This window comes from Myiozetetes cayanensis, unplaced genomic scaffold (genome assembly GCF_022539395.1).
Source record: "Myiozetetes cayanensis isolate MyiCay16 unplaced genomic scaffold, myiCay2020 scf30, whole genome shotgun sequence".
NCBI classification, from domain to species: Eukaryota; Metazoa; Chordata; class Aves; order Passeriformes; family Tyrannidae; genus Myiozetetes; species Myiozetetes cayanensis.
Window position 1 is genome coordinate 2153020 of NW_026087522.1, and position 20409 is coordinate 2173428.

The 20409-nt window shown below is 58.4% G+C and overlaps 1 protein-coding gene across 1 annotated transcript; it reads left to right on the forward strand.

Moving 5' to 3' along the window:
* The first annotated feature begins 556 nt into the window (after positions 1-556).
* GFRA2 (GDNF family receptor alpha 2) lies at positions 557-19909 on the forward strand. Its single transcript, XM_050326032.1, has 9 exons — positions 557-967; positions 5868-6182; positions 8070-8153; positions 10334-10682; positions 17563-17672; positions 17748-17888; positions 17977-18152; positions 18588-18641; positions 18828-19909. The coding sequence occupies exons 1-9, from the start codon at positions 928-930 to the stop codon at positions 18957-18959; spliced, it is 1401 nt and encodes a 466-aa protein (XP_050181989.1). The 5' UTR covers positions 557-927; the 3' UTR covers positions 18960-19909.
* The last annotated feature ends 500 nt before the right edge of the window (positions 19910-20409 follow it).

Sequence of the window (20409 nt, forward strand, 5' to 3'; positions counted from 1 at the left end):
GGGGCTCCCTGGCTCCCTCCCCCTGGCAGCTGGTGGCATTTCCCCGAGGCACCTTGTCCCTGTGCCCCTGCAGCCCCCCTGGGTGCCCCTCTCCCATCCCCATCGTCATCACCCATCCAAGAACCCTCTCCCCTCCCCAGAGCATCCCTCCCTCCCAACCCCGTGGATTTAGCAGCGCAGGGGCCCGGGGACAGACCCGGGGAAGGCGAGGAGGGGTTTGGGGGGGCGTTTGGGAAGCTTGGGGGGTCTCTCCTTTGTCTCTGCAGCCCCCCAGGGGTCCTCTGTTAAACACAGGCAGGTGCATCCCCTCGGGAAGAAGAAGGGATGGATGGCGAGACGGGGAGCAGGGGTGGGTGAGAGGGATAAAGCCGGTGACAAAGCCGGTGACAAAGCCGGTGGCCGGGGGGTCTCCACACGCCCCCTGCCAGCCCCCTGCCCCGGCGGAAGGGCGGTGGAAGGGCGGAGGGGAGGTGGAGGGGCGGGCAGGGCCGGGGGCGGGGAGGGGACGGCGGCACCGCCGGCTCGGCCCCCTTCGCCGGGGCTCGGCGGAGCGCGGCCGCCCCTCGCCGCGCCCCCCTCCCCGCCGCCCCGGCAGCCGGAGCTCGGCAGAAGCTCCTCCGGGAGCCCCGCGGAGCCGCCGAGCCCGGAGCGCGGAGCGGAGCCCGGCGGGGATGCGGGAGGCGGCGAGCGGCTGAGGAGGACCCGGCTCCGCGCCGGGCGGAGCACACCCCCCTTCTTCCCTTCCCTTCCAGCCCGCCGGATTTGGGATCTTACCTGCTCGCTTTGGGAATTATTATATATATATATATATATTTTTTTTTTGTCATCGATCCCTTTTTTTTTTTTTTTAATTTTTTAAATTTTTATTTTATTCTATTTTATTTTTTATTTTTTTGCACACGTGGAGGAGCGCGTGGATTTCCTAACATGATCTTGGCAAACGCCTTCTGCATCGTCCTCTTCCTAGGTGAGTGGTCCCGACTTGGTGCCCCGGGCTGGGGAAGGGTGGTGGCTGTCGCCTGGCCGAGGTGGCGTGTCCCCCCCACCCCCGGGTGAGAGGCTGCGGGGGCTGAGAGAGGGACCGACCCCCTGCGAGCTGGCGCTGCGGCAGGAGGGGAACGCGGCGAGGGGCTTTAACTAAGGGCAACTTGATTCTCTCATTCCCTGTAAACTTAAAATGGGGAGGGGGACGCGGGGGACACAACCCCGAGCGCAGCCCCCGCCGCTGGCACCGCATGGAGCGAGCGGGATCATCCGCCAGCTCAGCCCCGCTCGTCTCCGATCCCTCTGTCCTCCTCAACCAGCAGGGATTCGCATTTTGGGGGGATATCTGCCCCTCTCGCCCCCTGCCACCCGTGTCTCCCAGTGCCCTCCCAGTGCTGCTCCCCACCCCACGCCGTTCCAGAGGCTGGGAGCGCGGCGTGGGGAACGGGCTGGGAAAGTTGAGCTCGTGGCGTGTGCGTGTGCGTGGGGAATCGCCGTGCCCGCGGCTGGAACCGCGCGTGTCGCCGGAGAGAGGGAGCACGGCTGAGTTCCCGGGGAGCTTTGTCTGTGCCGGGAGACGCTTCCCATTTCTAGGGCAGCCTCTCCCGGGAGGTGCAGCTGGAAAAGAGAGGCAGGGTGGGGGGAGGACCCACAGACCGTGCTGGATTTGGGGTGAAAAGGAGGCGGGTGGGAAATGCCGGGTTTTTGCCCTCCTTGCCGTGGCTCGGTGCGCGCAGGACGTGGCTCCGTCTGTGCCAGTGTCGTGCTCCCGATGCCATCCCCGATTCCCGGCCTCTCCGTGGGTTCCCGGCGTGCGATCCCAGCTCCCCGTGGGTTCCCGGTGTGTGATCCCAGCTCCCCGCAGCACCGAGCACACGGAAAACTCTGAGGAACCTGGGCTGGCGGGGTGTCACCGTCCTGCGGGGACAGCGAGAAGGGACAGGGCGCTGCTGCTGGGGGAGACTTGAAGGTTGGCAGAGCCAGCCTCGTTCCAGAGGGACGTGGAGCTGGGCTCTGCTCCCTGCGTGGAGTGGGGGTGACGGGCTCTTCCCCTCCCTGCTCCCTGCGCGATCCCAGGGGGTCGAAGGGGTGCTGTGGTGGTGGTGGGGAGGGTCAGCTGGTGCCTCCCACGCCTTTGTGTGGGGTGGGACACGGGCCCGAGCCCCAGTCTGGGGGTGCCCTTTCCCAGGGAGTGCCAGGACCAGGGGGACACGAGTGGGGAGACCCCTGGGCAAGGACAGGAGGGGGGCTCCAGAGCCGGCTGTGTGCATGCCTGAGGCGATGCTGGACGTCTCATGGTGACATTTTGGGGGGCAAGGACCTCCAGGGGGACAGGGGACCTCCAGGGTGCTCCACTGGAGACCTCCAGCCTTGCACGAAAGCAAAACCCCCTGTTCCCCCATTGCTGGATGCCCCAAAGGCTCTGTGGGTGCAGGGGGGGAAGCTGCATCCCCAAATTCAGAGGAACTGGAGCACCCCAGAGATCCAAGGGTGTTGTACCCCCAGGCTGAGCATTAGGGGATGGGGTGACCATCCAAGGCACCCACCCGTGGCGTGGCCTCGTGGTGAGAGGATCCTGGTGCAGAGGACGCCCGGCTCCTCACATCTGGGATCATTCCCGAGGAGCCAAAAAAGCCCTCTGGCTCTGGGAGGCTGCGTGTTCCGGAGGGAGGCTTTTTTTTTTTTTTGGAGGCGAGTTGCGAGGATAAATATTTCCCTCTCGAGCTGCCCGTGCCCAAAGGTCCCTGGCTGAACCAGTAAAAGAAAACGTGTCTTAGAGCTGGGAAAAGAGGCAGCAGAGGCTGATGGTGTCGGGAGAAGCCGTGGGAGCGGGAGGAAAAGGGGCCATCTCCTTGTGTGCTGGCAGAGCCTTGTGCATCTGCCTGCAAATCCTCGCCCGTGCTCCGACACCCCGGAGACTGCTGAGGATTAGCTTTAAATTCTCTGCAGATGTTTTATTGATGGGAGTTTAGGGAGAGTGGCTCTGGCAGGCGGGGTTTTTTTTTTTTTATTTTTGGGGGGGGGGTGTGAAAAAATCCCCCTTGATCTCCCCCTCCATCCAGACTCCCCAACCTTGCTCCTCGGTGGGTCTGCAGAGCCGGGAGAAGAAGGTGGGGGGGAGCCAGGAAAACCCACTGAGGTGGCAGCCAGGGCTGATTCCTGCTGGATTTGGAGGGACCAAGCTGTGCTGTGCAGGCTGTGAACGTGAGGAAGGGCTGTGCCTGCCCTTCCTCCTCCAGCGGGGTGGCTTTGTGCTCCGGGCTCTGCTGGCATTCCCAGCTGGATGGTGTGGGATGCTGCAGGAACCCTCCCAGGGAGGCCGAGGGGCTCACAGAACCCTGTTCCCCTGCGAGATCGTGGAAACAAGGTGGAAAAAGCCAGGAGGATGGGGCCAGCTCGCCACCAGCACACATCCCTGCTGGCTCCCAGCGGGTGGATCTACTGTTGGGCTTCCCAATCCGGCACGAGCGAGCGCCCACCCAGCACTGGGATGTGCACGAGGATATTCCAGGTGGTCCAGCGCCTTTTCCGTCAGGGCAAGGGTGTCTCCCTTCCCTACCTACCTACCAGCACCTCTGGTTCCTGCCTGGGAGGCCTGTGGATCCAGCCAGGAGGCAGGAACGTGGCCAGAGGAGTGGCTGTTCGGGAAGAGGCTTCGTGGCATCGGCTGGAAAAGATGGAATTGGAGCTGAGACCAGAGCAGAGGGTTTTGGGATGAGCATCAGCTGGATCTGACACTGAATGGGCGAGGATGGCACACGGTGGAGCTGTGGGATGGCTCTCCATGCCCTGGAGCTGTGGGATGGCTCTCCATGTCCCCTGGAGCTGTGGGATGGCTCTCCATGCCCTGGAGCTGTGGGATGGCTCTCCATGCCCCCTGGAGCGGTTGCCCTGCAGCCACAGCAGGATCAGGTTGTCTGGATGCCTCAGGCTGGGGTTTCCCAGCGTGTGAACCTGCAGAGCCCCTTCCAGCATCATTCCAAAGCCTGGTGGAGATCCAGCACTTCTGCCCTGAGGAGCGTTTGGGGCTGCCTGTTCCTCCTTCCAGCAGTCCAGGCCGTGTGCCAGGAGCGTGCCTGCATGGATCCTGCCTGCCTCCCGTGTGGAATATAATCCTGAAAGGCCAGGGATGGCCTTCCCAAGGGGGCATCTGCCACCCCGAGGTTGGATCTAACGTGGGTGTGGGAGCTCTGCATCTCGTCCCGGTTTCCCGGACCCCTCCGAACCCGCTTGGGATCGTCAGCTGAAGACCAGGAGGGATCTGTGGGATCTGTTCCTCGGACTGACCACGGGCAGCGGAGCCATTTCCACCTGGGCTGCTGCCCCTCCTGATCCTTCACCCCTGTCCCCTGCACAGAGGCCCCCCCGAGTGTCCCCTGTGGCACAGGGACCAAGGGGGGCAGAGCTGGGTGTGGCCACCTGGCCTCCTTCCCATGGGATGCAGGAGGCAGGGGACAATGGCCAGTCTGCAGGGGGTGCGCCATGGGATGCAGGGGACAAATGCCCAGCTCAGGGTGGTGGCAGGGGCCTGACCCTGCCTGTTTGGAGCCGCCTGCGTGTCCTGGAGGGCGAGGGGGACACGGGTGGCCCTTGTCACATTCCTGTAGGTGTCACTGTCCCCCTGCCAGACCCGGGCTGGGAGCTGGAGGTTCCCAGTGCCCGTGGGACAGGAATGCTGCTCCTCGGGGCTCAGGGATGGGCACTCACGAGGGGGGGTCCCCCTGTCCATCACCCTCTGGGGGGGCAGCACTGGGTGCAGGCACTGCACTGATGCAGGAGGGGCAATTGCCACCCCAAGGGATGGCTGGCACAGGGGGGAATGCAGGAGGCCATCCCAGGGGGAAGAGCCTCAGGGCTGGGAACACATCAGGGTTACGGATCTGCCTGGTTGGTTTTTAATAAGAAGCAGAAGGTCCCGTGGAGTCACGTGGGGCCAGGAGTGGGTTAACCCTGCACCTTCCCATTCCACACCGTGGGGCACCTCCTGGCTCCAGGGGTGCCTGGTGACATCCCTGGAAGTGTCTGAGGCCAGGCTGGAGCAGCCTGGGATAGTGGGAGGTGTCCCTGCCTGTGGCTGGGGGTGGAATGAGATCCTGGAATCCCAGAATGGTTTGGGTTGGAAGGGACCTTAAATTTATCCAGTTCCACACCCTGCCCATGGGCAGGGACACCTTCCACTAGCCCAGGTCGCTCCAACCTGGCCTTGGACACTTCCAGGGATGGGGCAGCCACAGCTCCTCTGGGCAACCTGTGCCAGGGCCTCCCCACCCTCCCAGGGAGGAATTTCTTCCCTACATCCAACCTAAATTTCTCCTCTTTCAGTTTGACCTTTAAGGTCCTTTCTAACCCAAACCATTCCACGATTCCGTGGCACATCCAGGCCAATTTCAGGCGTGATGGAACAATTCTCTCCCTCCCCGGAGCAGCCCAAAGGTGTCTCCACCAGGAACCTCATCACAGGGCACAGGAGGGGCAGGGTCTGAGCTCTGCTCTGGGGGGACCAGGGACAGCCCCCAGGGAATGGCTGGAGCTGTGTCAGGGCAGGCTCAGGGTGGATCTCAGGGAAAGGTTCTTCCCCAGAGGGTGGTTGGCACTGAACAGGCTCCCCAGGGCAGTGGGCACAGCCCCAAGGCTGCCAGAGCCGCAGGAGGGTTTGGATGATCCTCTGGGGCACAGGGGGTGACCCTTGGGGCTGGGGCTGCGCAGGGCTGAGGGTTGCACTGGGTGCTCCTCGTGGCTCCCTCCCAAGCTCAGGATAACCCCGTGACTGCGGGAACCACCCGGGTGGCCGCGCGGGGTTCCCGGGGGATGCGGGGTGGGGATGGGGGAACGTTCACACCCCATCCCTCACCTCTTGTGTCCCCCCCCACCCGGCCCCCCAGACGAGATGCTGCGCTGCCTGGCCGCCCCCCCGGGCCCGGCGGGGCAGGACCCCCGCGGGTGGAGGGTGCCCGTGGACTGCGTGAGGGCCAACGAGCTGTGCGCGGGCGAGCCCAGCTGCAGCTCCCGCTACCGCACCCTGCGCCAGTGCCTGGCCGGGCGCGACAGGAACACCATGCTGGCCAACAAGGAGTGCCAGGCGGCCCTGGAGGTGCTGCAGGAGAGCCCCCTCTACGACTGCCGCTGCAAGAGGGGCATGAAGAAGGAGCTTCAGTGCCTTCAGATCTACTGGAGTATACACCTGGGGCTGACCGAAGGTATGGGAAGGGTTTGGGGGTGATGGCACGGCTGGAGGGTGGGGGGTCTCGGTGAAACGGGCTGAGTGGTGCTTGGGCACCTCAGAGAAGGCAGGTGGGCACCCCAGGTAAGGGAGATGGGCACCCCAGACAGGGCAGGGGTTGCAGAGGTTATTAACACATATATATGTATATACAATATATACAATATATAAGATATGTATTTAGATCCCTTAAGGGGCTTGGGGCTGGTGCTGCACGTGGGAAACTCCTAAATCCAGTTTCAGCTCGAGCAAGAGTAACCTGGACTAGTGGAAGGTGTCCCTGCCCGCGGGGAGGGGAGGTTGGAAGGAGGTTTTTAAGGTCCCTCCCAACCCAACCCAGTCTGGGATTCTGGGATTCTGTGGGGGAGCTGTAGCTGAGGATGGGGGGGCTGTACCTGAGTACACAGCCCCCCCGGGTGAAATTCCCTTCAAATCTGGGTCAGCACAGGAAGTTGCCAGCCCAAAACCCGTCCCAGAGCAGGAATTACTCCGTAATTGTTTTCTCCCCCTCATTAACAGCCTTCATTCAGCAGCTTCCCAGGGCTTTGCCAGCATGAATGAGGGACGTTTTAGGGCTTGCTGGGTACTCCAGGAGCTGTACCTGGAGGAGGAGGAGGAGGTGGGAAGAGAAGTGATTATGCCAAGTCTTAAGGAGAGGTGGAAGCTTTGGGGTGATGCAGCAGCTCAACCTGCAGCGAGGAACCCAAAGGAGATCCTGATCTCGTGCCATTTTAGCCAAGATTTTGGGGCTGGTGTCCTCCCAGCCAGCCCTGGGCTGCTGGAGCTCCCCTGTCCCTGCCTTTGGGGAGGGCTGCTCTGGCTCCAGCCTCATTCCTGGGGGTTAATTGTATCTCTGGGAGCTCGAGGCAGGTCCAGTGCCCTTTTAATGCTCGGTAATTTCCCTCGCAAGCAGCGGGAGTCAAGCTGGGATTTAATTATTCATTGCATTGGCAGAGCAATGCACCGGGAGGTTACTGTGCTTCCTAAATGCACTTTAATAAAGGTGCTGTTTGTCATCTGAGCTTTAGGAAACCCAGGGAGGTTGGGGTGGGGGATGGCCTGGAGGAGGACCCTGCGGGCTGCCCAGAGCCTGTTCCCTTCCCTGTGCCCCCAAAGGGCACCACCCTGGGAGCAGTGGGGACAGCAGGTGATGGAGGCACGGCCCAGCCTGGCATCCCACCTCCCAGATTTCCAAGGAATGTCACTGAGGAGCTACTGGGAATGACCCCAGGCTCCATCCCGGTGCCTCCACCCTGCAGGGATGGTGGGGAAGGGATGCCCGGCACGGCAGGATCGATGCTGCAGCTGCTGCTCAGCCTCGACCAGGGCTTTCAAAGTCCAGCCATTGATTCATTTTTATAGATATAGATACATATATATATTTTATTCATTTTTTCCTGTGGTTGCTGGGGTTTGGGGAGAGCGTTTCCTCTCCCGAGAGCCGTGGCTGGTTGTCCAGAAATTGGCTTTTCTTTTTGTGTTGTTGTTTTTTTTTTTCTGGAGTTTAACTGAGCACAGACCCTCAAACTTCCACCCTGCAACTGGTCCAGACTTGGGGGGCCGTGGCCAGGGAACACTGACCTTTCAAATCCCAAATTCCCTCAGCTCTTGGAGTCGCTTCGAGCAACCCAGCTGGAAGGGGGAGCTGAGCTGGCAGCAGGACCCGGCCACGACCTCCCCAGCGGCCAGAACTGCTCCAAAATTGGCTTCCCCTCGTGTGTCAGGGCAGCGCTCTCTAAAGGCTTTTTGTCTTCCCCCTTCCCAAATCCCAGGCTGTGGGCCTGGGTGCTCACCTGGAGGATGATTCACTGTGGGCTTTTCATTTGCTTTTCCTCCCTCTTCTCTTCCTCCCCTCCCGCTGCAGGAGAAGAATTTTATGAAGCTTCCCCCTACGAGCCGGTCACCTCTCGTCTCTCTGATATATTCAGGCTTGCTTCAATTTTCTCAGGTAATAAAAGCAACATGCTCTGGCTGTTTTATCTTCCCTGCCCGGGAACACAGACCTGCCACCGAGCTCCCTGGCGAGGGAAACCCACAGCTCCTCCCCCCCAGCCGCTTTCCTGCCCATCTCATCGCCCATCACCCCAAATTTAGTGCCCTGGGCATCAATCTGGGGGGGGACACGAGGCCCCTGCAGCTGGCTGGGATGCTGGAGCGGGATGGAAGGGCTGGATCCTGGGTGCTGGTGCATTTTGGGGCAGATCCTCTTGGTTTCAGACATCCCCAGGCTGGGATTTAGGTTTTTTTTTTTACCTTCTGGATTCAACCATGGATTTAGAGAGGATTGCTGAGGTTTGGGCTGGAGAGGCTGAAATTCCCTTAAATCCCTGATTTCCCTTGTCCCCAGCATCAGGGTGAGGAGGAGGGGGAGGCACAGCCTGGGCTTCAGGGGGGTCCAGATCCACCCTGTTCCACATCTTTGGAAGATTTGGGCCCCTCAGGATGCCCCATATTTGGGGGAGCTGAGGGGGGACCCTGTTTGCTGCCCCTCCCTGGGGCAGTGGCCTGGAACTGAGCTCTGGAATGCTGCTGGGAGAAGGATGCTGAGCCCTCTGGAGCATCTCTGTGCCCCTTGGAGCATCTCTGTGCCTCCCCCCCCACCCCCGGGATCCCAAACTCCTCCACCGTCCCCGGCAACTTCTTTTTTGCCGTCGATTTCCATGACAACCTTCCCTCTGCCACTCCCCGAATTAGGTCAGCAGTGCCTTGGCTTCTTCTTGCTCCTTCTCCTCTTCACTGTTCCCCTCCAAACCTGCACCCCAGGGCGAACCACAGCCCGTGGGGAGAAGGAGGAGGCTCCAGGTGGGAATCCAGCCCTGTGGGCACCAACACCCGAGAGCTGGGTGGGAATTGGGCCCCTAGACTCAGCCCAGCAGCGCTGCCTTCCCTATCACCCTCCTCTTCCTCTGTCCCTGCCCCCCATCCTGCACTGAGGGGCCACCAGGGGCTGCAGAGGGGATGGCTGGTGGCCCCAAATCCCCTGCCCAGCCCCTTGGCCCCCCGTTTCCTCCTCTGCTCATGAAACTTTCATGCCTGTGCTTTATTAATGAGCTCCCCAGGAACCCATTAAAATGCATCCAGGTCCCTGCAGGTCCTGGGCAGGGCAGGAGCGACGCTCAGGGGGCTTGGACAAGAGGGGGGAAGCAAGAGAGGAATCCATGGATTTGGCTGGGCTGTGGAGGGGAGGAAAGGAGGGACGAGATGGATTCAAAAATAGCACCTGGGCTGCTCAGGGTGATCCATCATTTTAACCAACAAAAAAAGGGAAAATTCAGCATTTGTTCCCCTTGCTGTGGTTTGGCTCTGTCCATCCTGGGATTCCTGGGATGGATGTGGGATGCAGTGCTTGGGTCCACTGGCAGCCTGGGGGGATAGGGATGAGGGTGTCCCAGTTTTGGGGAGCCCCAGGAGAGGCTGTGGGGGCTGAGGCAGGGGAGGGTCCTGTGTGGTTTGGCAGACTATTCTTGCTTTGGAGAGGGCTGAATAATTAATAATTATTCTTTGAATAATTGACAAAGGGAAGAAAATGCTGCAAATTCGTGGCATGAATTATGCACCGAGGGCTGGTTGACCAGGTCCCTCTGGTTTTTGGGGGGCATTAACCCTCCCTGTGCTGGATGGGGGCCTCCAAACCGTGCAGGGGGGAACCATCCAGCCCCTTCCCCACTGCCAGCAGGGCAGGGCTGGGCTGGGCTGGGCTGGAGGTGCTGGGGCTTCCCTGTAGCTTCTCCCATCCCAGGTTGAGAGGCATCTTTCCCAGCTCGGAGGGCTTCTCCTAATCCCTGGGTTGAGAAGCTTCTCCCTGGATTTGAGGGCTTCTCCCCAGGTTTGAGGGGCTTCTCCCAGTCTCAGGTTTGAGAGGCTTCTCCCCAGGTTCAGAGGCATCTTTTCCAGCTCTGAGGGCTCCTCCTAATCTCTGAGTTGAGAAGCTTCTCCCCAGGCGTGAGGACTTCTCTTCAGCATCCCAGGGCTTCTCCCCAGGCGTGAGGACTTCTCTTCAGCATCCCAGGGCTTCTCCCCAGGCTCAGAGGCATCTTCTCCAGGCTGAGGGCTCCTCCCTGGGTTTCAGGGTTTGTCCCCAGACCCAGACCACCTCCCCACCTCCCTCTCCCCTCCCTCCCTGCCCAGGAATGGACCCCGCCGCCACCTCCAAGAGCAACCACTGCCTGGACGCGGCCAAGGCCTGCAACCTGAACGACAACTGCAAGCGGCTGCGCTCGGGGTACATCTCCACGTGCAGCCGGGAGCTGGCGGGCTCCGAGCCCTGCAGCCGCCGCAAGTGCCACAAGGCCCTGCGCCAGTTCTTCGACCGCGTGCCCGGCGAGTTCACCTTCCGCCTGCTCTTCTGCTCCTGCAAGGACCGCGCCTGCGCCGAGCGCCGCCGCCAGACCATCGTCCCCTCCTGCTCCTACGAGGACAAGGAGAAGCCCAACTGCCTGGACCTGCGGAGCACCTGCCGGGCGGATCACCTGTGCAGGTAAGGAGGGGAGCACGGTGGGATGGGCACGGCTGGAGAGTCCCAGGGGGAAATGGAGAATCCCAGCTCCCCGGGGGCTGGTCCCAGTTGGCAGTGGGACCTGGAGAATCCCAGCTCCCCGGGGGCTGCACTCCCAGCGTGTCCTCATTAGGTGTGGGACCTGGAGAATCCAAGGAAACGGGGACGGAGCATCTTTGCCGCTGGGGAATGTGCAGCTCCACTCTCCCCACCTGGGATTGCTCCATCTCCCCGAGCTGTGGAGGGGTGAACGTGCAAGGGCACCGTGGCAGGAGGCCACACGTGCCCTGCAAGCAGCCAAATCCCTCCCTGTGCTCCTGGCATCCCCAAAAAAACCCTCCCGGCTGGTGAAATCCGCTGTTTCCCCCATGGAGGAGCGAAGGTGGGAGCTCAAGCTCCTGTTCAGTTATGAAACTCATTATTCATACGGCAAAAAAAACTCTCCTGTCACCCCTCCAGGGGCTGGATCAGCCTCGTGAAGGATCTGTCTCCTGCCAGGAGGAGGAGGAGGAGGAGGGGCTTTGCTCTTTTGGCCATCAAGGTGATGGAGTTCCCCGGCGCTCGGCGGCGAAAGAAATGAGAGCTCTGGGTCTTCCTCTGGAGACGCTGGAAATGTGGGAATGGGGCTTTTTATCAAAAAGTAATACAGCGAGGCAGCGTCTATGAATAAAAGATAGGGATGAGTGGCAGCACCTCTCCATCAGCTCGCTCCGAGGGGGGACGGCTGCGGATGCGGGAGAGGGATGACCCGGGCCAGCGGGGCCGGGCGGCCGCGGAGCTGCCGAGCGTTAATGAGGAGCCTCTTTGTGCCCCAGATGAAACCCCAGCAGGAAGAGGTTGAAGCAGCAGCATGATGGGGGAAGGTGCAGCAGCTGCCTGGAGTGTTTGCTCCGAGATGGAAGCGCAGTTTTCTGGGAGAAGCCGTGTGGGGATGGGTGCTGGGTGCTGCCCAGGTGGGGAGTCTTGCCCTCCTAAACCCCAATCCAGCATTCATTGTGTCCAGCTGTGCTGGAAACCTCAGGCGTTTTTCCCTCGTGGTGGGGTGTTCCAGGACATGGATGCACTCCTTGGAATCTGGGTTTTCAGGGGTTCCTCGTTCAGGGCTTCTCATCCCATCCACTCCCCTCTGGCATCTCCACACAGGAGCGACCTGGCACGAAACCCCTCCCTGTCCCCTCATCCCAGGGCCTTGTCTGTGGGGTTTCCCACTGATCCCTGTGTTTATCCAGCAGGTTGATGCTCATCCTCATCTGACAGGGGCCTGGCGAGGGATTGAACTGGGAACAGATCCCGAGTGCTCCCAAAGCCAGCGGTGACAGGAGATGAGATGATCCAGGAAGGGGCTTTTTCTCCCCAGAAAAGCAGAGGAGTTGGAGAGGAAAGGGCAAATTAAAGATCCAGTGTGGGAATCACCCATTCCTGGAGGTTTCCTGGCCTTTTGCTGCTGTTTTCCAGGTGTGCAGGGCTGGGAGGTTCTGTGGGGGCTGATCAGTCACGAAGGTGCGTGGGGATAAAAGGCTCCAGCTCCTCCATCCTGCCCAAGATGAGGATGTGTTCTGGATGCTTTGGAGGGGTGTTTTAAGCACTGGGCAAGGTCTGGTCGCTTGGGGGTCCCCGTGGCTGGGAGGACACTCTGTGTTGTCCTTCTGAGGGCAGGAAAGGGGCAGGATGTGTCCCCTCAAGGACCCAGCCCCTGGGCGACAGCGAGTGCTCGGTCTGTGCCATCCCCTTCCTGGCTTTGCAGTGCGAGATGTGGGTTATTCTGGGCAGCAGTCCCGGGTTTTGCTCCGGATAAATCAATTCCAACGGCCTCGACCCGGGTGACTGCTAAAAAATCCACACCCTCCCCCCCGCCCTGGGGAGACGCCCCCGGGCCCTTCCCCGTCTCTGTCGGGCTCGATCGCTGCAATTTGTGCAGCTCTTTTGTGCCAGGGAAGCTCTTCCCGGCACACGGGAGAGCCTGACAAACTCCCGGGGCTTTTGTGTCTGATTGCAACGGACAGGTTTTAGCTCCCAGAATATAAAAACCCTTTTGCAAAAGCACTAACCTCAGCGAAGGGGAAAAGGGAAAGGGAAGGGGAGAAAAAGAGCTGATTTCAGCAGCTGCAGTTTTGCTGTATTTTTTCATCTTGCATCAGCAAGTCGGGAACACAAATAATCTGGTCTTACATGCTCCAGTGGTGCTGGTGCTGAAGAATTTCCCAGCCTCCACTGGCTGGAAGCTCCCTCAGCATCCAGAAGTGGGCCTGATGATGGTTCATCTGGAGTTTTTATTTCTGTTTCTGGTGTGTTTAAGGCTGGGGGAGTGGGGGGAGAGGGGGGTGAGGGATCTTCCCAGCCCCTCCCAGGGTCTCTGTGTCCATCAGGGAGATGTTTTGGCCCGGCAGAGCCGCCTCTTTTTGGCCAGGGATGGGAAGGAGCGGATTCAGCCTGGCTGGGTATTGATTAAACACCAAACGTGGGAACAAAACACTTCTGGTTTTTGGTTGTTTTTTTTTTTAAAGCCTCCTCCTCGCCTTCACGGCCTTTGTTTAGCACAGACAAAATGCCATCCATAATGGATGTTTCCTTGATAAACAGCGGAGCAGCAGCTCAACTTTCTCATTACTCCCTGTAATGAGCACGGCTGGGTTGTCTAGGAAGAGGAAGGAGGAGGAGGGAAAAATTGCTCCTGGGTTCAGCAGCGGCTCTGGAAGCTGGTGGAGAGGAGCAGTCATTGAGTTTGAGGGGCAATGGTTGGAGTTTGGAGGGGACAGGGCATGGCTGATGCACTCCCCCAGCTCCCAGCCTGCAACAACCAGCCTCCCCATCCAACCTTAAATCAGGAAACCTCTAAAGATCCGTGGATTTGGATTTCTGGGCAAGGGAGGGGATGCAGGGTGGGGCAGCACCCTGTGGGTGACCCTCCCTTGGGACCCCACGTGTGGAGGCAGCTGGGAGGGCTCAGCTCCCTCGAGGCTCCCCGGGCTCTTAACACAATAATAAGTCAATTCTCGCTGAATAATTAAATCGAGAGGCTTCATAAGTATTGACTTAATGTGACAGCAAGTCTATACTGACTCTGGCTTTGCTTGTGTAAACACAATCTCCTGTTCGGCTTAGTTAGCAGTTCAATGGGATAGAACAGGCCCTCAATTAAAACCAAATGATGCGTGTGCTTAATTCTTCCCTCCCCGGGTAATGATAGGGCTCGAGCAGAGGCAAGGGGATAAAAGTCCCACCAAAAAAAGAGCCTTTGAGCCGCCCTTATCAGCGGTGAATCGGAATGTGGTGTCCTGAAATGCACGATGAGAACTCGGCTTCTCAACTGACAGCTCCTGACTTGGAAGTTGGGTGGGGTTTTCTCCTGATTTTTTTCCCCTCTCTTGCTGGCTTACCTCCCCCTACCCTAATCTGGGGATTTCTCCTTTGGTTTATCGTGGGGTTTGCCTTTTTTTTTCCCTCCCCTGCTGTCCCCATATCCCTGAGTGAGGAGCAGATACCACAGGGATGGCTGAGGGTTGGAAAAGCCCTCCAAGATCACCGAGTCCCACCTGACCCCCACCCAGAGCATCTGAGTGCCACGTTCCAGTTCGCTCCTTGGGGACTCCACCACCTCCCTGGGCAGCCCCTTTGGTGAAGGAATTCCTCCTGGAACGTGGGATGAGGGAGCAGTGCCCGCCCTTCCTGCCCCTGCAGAAATTCAGCTTCCACTAAAACCACAACTCAGACCCCCCTGGCTCTCACCAGGACAGGTGACTCCACTCCCCAGATGCTGGCACGGAACTTTTCCCAGATCAAACAAATCTACCCATTGATCTTTTGGGGGGTTTTTTGGTGGTTTTTTGTGGGTTTTTTTTCCCCTCCCCCTTGAACTGTTCGCTGCCTTTGGTGGAGGGTCATCCAGCAAAGCCGAGTTTTGTTCCATCTTCCCTCGTCTCCTCGGCTGCTCCCCATCCCCCCGGGGGCTCTTTGAACCACCTGGCCGCTGTTCTGTCGTGTTTGAGGCTAATTTTGGTTTTTTATCTCAGCATCTCCCGGCTTCAAAAGGCTTCCTCTCCAGCAGGACACGAGGCAGAGCCAGTGCTGGGAGGAGGATGCCCAGCGGGCCCGCGGCTTTTTCATGTCTCGCTCAGGTTTTTTGGTTTTTTAGGTTTTTTTTTTTATCGTGTTCTCGCAGCTTCTTGAACATCCCCGGCTCTGCAGGGGTGTGGGGATGGACGTGTTTCCCGGCTGCCTCTCTGGGCTTGCATCTATTAAAGCCATTTTTTTTTTCCCCTCTACAAATTGGCCATAAAAAAAAAAACCCAACACAAAGTCCGGAGCGATCTCGGCATATTGGATGTGAAATATTCAGGAAGCTGTTGGGTTTGGATGGGATCTCACCAGGGCTCAGGGCTGCTCCTGGGATGGCAGGATCCTCCTCTTGGCATCTTCACCTGAAGCCAAAGAAATGGAGCGAGGAGAAGCCGCTTTGGAACCCCCAAACTGCAAAACCCAGCCCTGGGAGAGGGTTTGGGGATGCGAGATCCGTGTCTGGATACGTGTGCATACATCCACTTTAATTCTTGTTAATACTTTTTTCACTCCTTTTGGGTTTTTTTTGTATCTTTTTTTTCCTTTTTTTTTTTTTTTTTTTTTGGAAACCTCTCAGGAAAACAACGTGCTGGGCTCTGCCTACACTTAAATTTTGTTAATACCTTTGTCACTTGTTTTGGGGTTTAGTCTTTTTTTTTTTTTTTTTTTTGGAGACCTCTCACCAGAATAACCTGCTGGGCCCTACACTCCCCACACCTCTTCCCCCATCCCTGCCCAGCCCAGCTCTGCCCTTTGCAGGCCGACCCCACCTGCTGCCTCGAGCTGCCAACCAGCAATTTGGCAGCAGTTCCTGCCGCTCCTGCTTGAGAGCTGGACTTGGCTCCTTCTCCTCTGCCTTTTTCTTTATTTGTTTTCAGTCAGGGCACTTTAAAAGCAGCGCTGTGAGCAGCCCTGGGCCAGCTCCAGGAAAGGTTTGTTCCTGGCACTGAGTCTCCCACCCAGCGACTCCAGACCGGCCGAGGTGACGCCTGGCTTGGATGCCGTGGAAGGATCAGCAGCTGCCTGGTTGTGGGTGGTGGAAGGAGAGGAGCTGGTCCTGCCCAGGAGTCCTGTTTTCCCCTGGATAACCCAGCTGGAGAGCCGACCTTGCCCTGGAAATCCGCAGCCTGCCGGGAGGCTGGAAATGGGTCAGGCAGAGCTGATGGAAGTGGGAAAATAATCCAGCTCGTGCCTCTGGTAGGTGAAAACTGAGTGTGACCTGCGTGGGAAGCGGCAAAGAGGAGGTGCCAAGTCCATGGGTGAGCTCTTTCCAAACTCCCAGCTCGGCCAGGGGTGGTGCTGGAATCCCCAGAGCACGAGGAGACCCCAAGAGGGGCTCAGCTGCTCCACAGAAGTTGGTTGCACTGGTGGATGGGAAACCCCATGGCCTGGAAAAAAAAAAGCCTCAGTCACCTGCAAGAGTCTCCAGGAATCCACTGCATTCTCACAGGGAGCATCCAGCGTGCTGGCCCAGCCCTGAGCAACTGGGCTTTATTCCCTCTCCACCTGAGAATCATGGAGTGGTCTGGGGTGGAAGGAACCTTACAGGAATCCCATCCCTCTGGAACAGGGAGGAATTCTGGGCTGGGCGGAAGGAATCGCTGCAGCTCCATTCAGCCGCCGCTTCATTTGTTCCTGCGTTTAATTTGATCAAAAGCCTCCTGAAAACAAATCATTCCTATTTAAGGAAGGAAGAAAAAAAAAAAGGAGTAACGCAATTTCTCGCCTTCGTTTTCCATCGGTTCCTGTGGCTCCAGGCAGGTACTGCTGGAAGATTCAATCACCGCCTGGACAAAGCTGACATTTAATTAAGAAGGGAGGAAAGGAAGCTGAAGGAAATAATGTATTCCTGTTCCTCCCCGGTGTGTGAAGTGGGGGGGAAAAAAAGGAGCTTTTCCGCTGTGAAGTGCCAGAGCTCATCCTCAGTGTTGGAGATTCCTCCCTCTGATGGAGGCCCAGAGGGGGCCACGACTCGGGCTGAGTCCCCCCTGGGAATCTGCAGCCCGTCCTTCTGTCCCCCTGGGCCATCTGTCCATCCTCTGCTCCGCTCTTCCCGCTCCTTTTGGGAATTCCAATCCCCGGCCTCGGGGGTCCCTCCTGGTGTCCCAGCACGAGGAGCATCATGTGCGAGGGGTGGGGTTGTGGCAGCAGGGCCAGATCATGGATACACCTGGGAATAATCGTGGAATAGTGGAATCACGGAGTGTTTGGGTTGGGACACCTCCCACTGAACTCTCTCCCCCACCACCCCGCTGCCTCTTGTGGGTTTGGGGTTTTTTCCCCCCCTTTCTCGACTTCAAAAGAAGAAAGGAAAACTGCAGTCCCCAACCTCAGGCATTTTAATTGCACTCCGAGTTGGAACGTTCCAGGGGGAGGATAAATCCAGGCAGTGAAATCTTCCGGTCCCGTAATGACGTTGGGAGAGGCCAAACTAAGGCTGGGAACTTTTATGGGGTCTCTGCCGGCGGAGCAGCACTTGGAGAGGGCTTGGGGAGCAGGGAGGGATGGAGGAATGAGCATCCCAGGCTTGGGGGGGGGGGTCATTCCCTCAGGAATGAGGGCAGGCTCCCTCAAACCATAACCCTTGTCAGGCTGGGATGATAGAGGTGGGACAAGAAGTTTCACCACCTGAGTCCAGCTCTTGTTTAGATCTCCTTCCTTTTATCCCCTTTCTGTCCCCCTTTATTTCTCCCCTCTGTTTTCCCCTTTATGTCCCCCTTTATCCTGCTGAAATATTTCCCGGTTGCTCCGTGCTGGGACCGGCAGTGAAATCCCCCTCCCTCTCCCTCTTCTCTTCCCCTTCCAGGTCCCGTCTGGCCGATTTCCACACCAACTGCCAGGCCACCTTCCAGTCCCTGACCAGCTGCCCCGGGGACAACTACCAGGCGTGCCTGGGCTCCTACGCGGGGCTCATCGGTGAGTGCCACCCTCGGGCTGGGCAGGGGTCCCTCCCACCGTGGCTTCACCCCTGTCCCTCCTCCTCCTCCCCAGGCTTCGACATGACCCCCAACTACATCGATGCCAGCACCACCAGCATCACCATCTCGCCCTGGTGCTCCTGCAAAGGCAGTGGGAACATGGAGGAGGAGTGCGAGAAGTTCCTGCGGGACTTCACGGAAAACCCCTGCCTCCGTAAGGCACCTCCCCACCCACCTCCCCGCCTTCCTCACCCGCCCTGCATCGCCTGCAGCCCCCCCAACTAAACCCCTCCTGCCCCCAGGAAACGCCATCCAGGCCTTTGGCAACGGGAGCGACGTGAACGTGGCCCCCAAAAACCCCTCTCCCCCCGTCACGGCGCCTCCCAAGGCGGAGAAGAGCCCGGCCCTGCCGGACGACGTCAACGACAGCAACACCATCTACGACACGAGCGTCATCACCGCCTGCACCTCCGTCCAGGTGGGCGAGGGAGGAGGGAATCGGGGAGGGAGGGATGGGTGCCCTCACCTGCCTGATGGGAGCTGCCCCGAGCCCCCCTCCTGCCGCGGGAAACCAGCTCGGATTCCACGTGGGTTTGGGAAATGGGGGAAATTCGTGTTTTCTTGGGCTGGGCCGGGCTTGTGGGTCCGTGTTCTGCTCCCTGGGTGATAGAGGAGCTGTGGGCAGTGGGTGTCCAAAGCAGGAGGGTTTGCAGCAGGAGCACTGGGGGAGCAAGGCAGGATCCCGGTGAAGACCCTGAGCCACCTGTGGAGAAGGAATGACGAGCCCCTCTCCTCCTCCTGCTCACCTTTCTCGTTGTGCTTCACCCCCAGCCCTGGGCTCTGAGCCCTGATCGGGGATCCCAAACCTCGGTTCGCATTCCTGCCCTGACCCTTCCTGCTTTCCCCTCCCCAGGAACAAGGACTGAAGCCAAACAAGTCCAAAGAGCAGAGCCTGTGCTACTCAGAGGTAGGTTTGGGGGGCAGGGGAGGGAGGGAGCACAGGGAGGCAGATCCTGGGACTGGGAGCTTGGGAAGGACCCTTGGATGAGCGAAGGGCAGAACCAGGTGTTTACCCATGGATACATTTCACCTGGATGCTTTTTTAGCCCCCCAAAACCCACCCTGCCAACTCCCTCTCTGCCCCCCCCCCCAGACCCAGCTGACCACGGACACGATGCCAGAGCAGAAGACCTTCGTGGACCAGAAGGCGGGATGCAGCCGGCAGCGGGCGGGCCGGATCCCGCTCCTCGTGCTCCTCGTGCCCATCCTGCTGCTGGGATTATAGAGGGGCGGGAAGGCCGGCGGGACGGGGACGCTCCCACCAGTGCCCACCAGTGCCCACCAGTGCCCACCAGTGCCCCGCTGGCACTCAGCCTCACCCCCAGCTCCTGCTGCGGCCACGGGGGGACGGGACAGACGGCTCGTGCCGGGGACTGAGACTCTCCCGAGCAGCGGGAATGCCGCGGGAATGCCCCCGGAGCGCCAGGCGGGCAGGAGGACCCTCACCACGCTGGGAAACTTTGGTGGTTTTAATTCCTGGTTTCGTTGTTTTTTGGTTTGTTTGGGTTTTTTTTTTTTCCCCTGGTTGTTTTTATTTTCGGTCTTTTCCGGTGGGTTGGTTTTTTCCAAAGCAGGATTTTCCACCCCCTCTGGCTCGTGGTGAAACCCCCCCCCACTCACCCTGAGGTGCCCTGGAATGGGACTGAGGAGGGGGCTGGAGCTGCGAGCGGCGCTGGGGAAGGGAAAGAAACGGAGCAGAGCTTTGGGAAAGGTGATTTTCAGGAATATTCGCGGGATCCACCGGCCTGGGGGGACGAGGATTCCACAGCGGAGCATCCCAGAGGACGGGAGCCTCTCCTGGAGCTCGGAGGGGACTCACTGGAGCTCTCAACATCATTTTGGGGGTTTTTTTGCTCGGGGTGGTTTCTGGTTTTTTTTTTTCCCCCGCGAGTTTTCCGATGGAAGAGAAAAGAAACTCGTGTTGAACCGTGTGAGGCTGTCCTGATGTTTTCAATCTGTCGCTTCCAGGGGAAGATCTTTATATTTTTTATTATTATTTTATTTTATTTTTAATTTTTTTATTTTTAATTTTAATTTGGGGTTGGGATGGGATTTGACCCATCAGGGGTCAGAATCCTCTCTGTGTTCCTCTCCATTTTCTTTTCTATATACATATATAGTGTATGTATACCCCCCTTACCTATACCTACATATATGTATGTATATACATAACCAGATACGACCGTGTGGCTTTTTTTAATTTCATTTTCCTGCCCCCCTTTTTTTTTTTGAAAGGAAAAAAAAAAAAAAAGAAAAACCCAGCTCAGAACCGGCGACTTCAAAATGTATTATTGTAAAGTTTATTTTTTTTAATAACCTCTACAATGGAGGAGAGAAAAACAAAAACAAAAACAAAACAACAAAAAACCCTGAAATAAAATAAACCAAGACCAACAAACCCAAGGAATGAAACAGCCCCAAAAGATCTGACAGAAATCTGAGTGTCTGGCCAAGCATCCCCAGCCTGGGGGGGGTGACAGGGGGGCCCTTCAGCTGCAGAAACACAAGAGATTTGGGTCAGCCTAAATATTTTGCAGTGCTACAGAACAATTCCCTGACTGTTTTGCTCTGGGAGACAAGCAAACAAGGAAACATTTCAAAGGAGCTGACACGTTCCTGTGTGGCAGGGAGAGGTTGCTTTTTTATTGTGGTGGTTGTTGTTGTTTGGGTTGGGT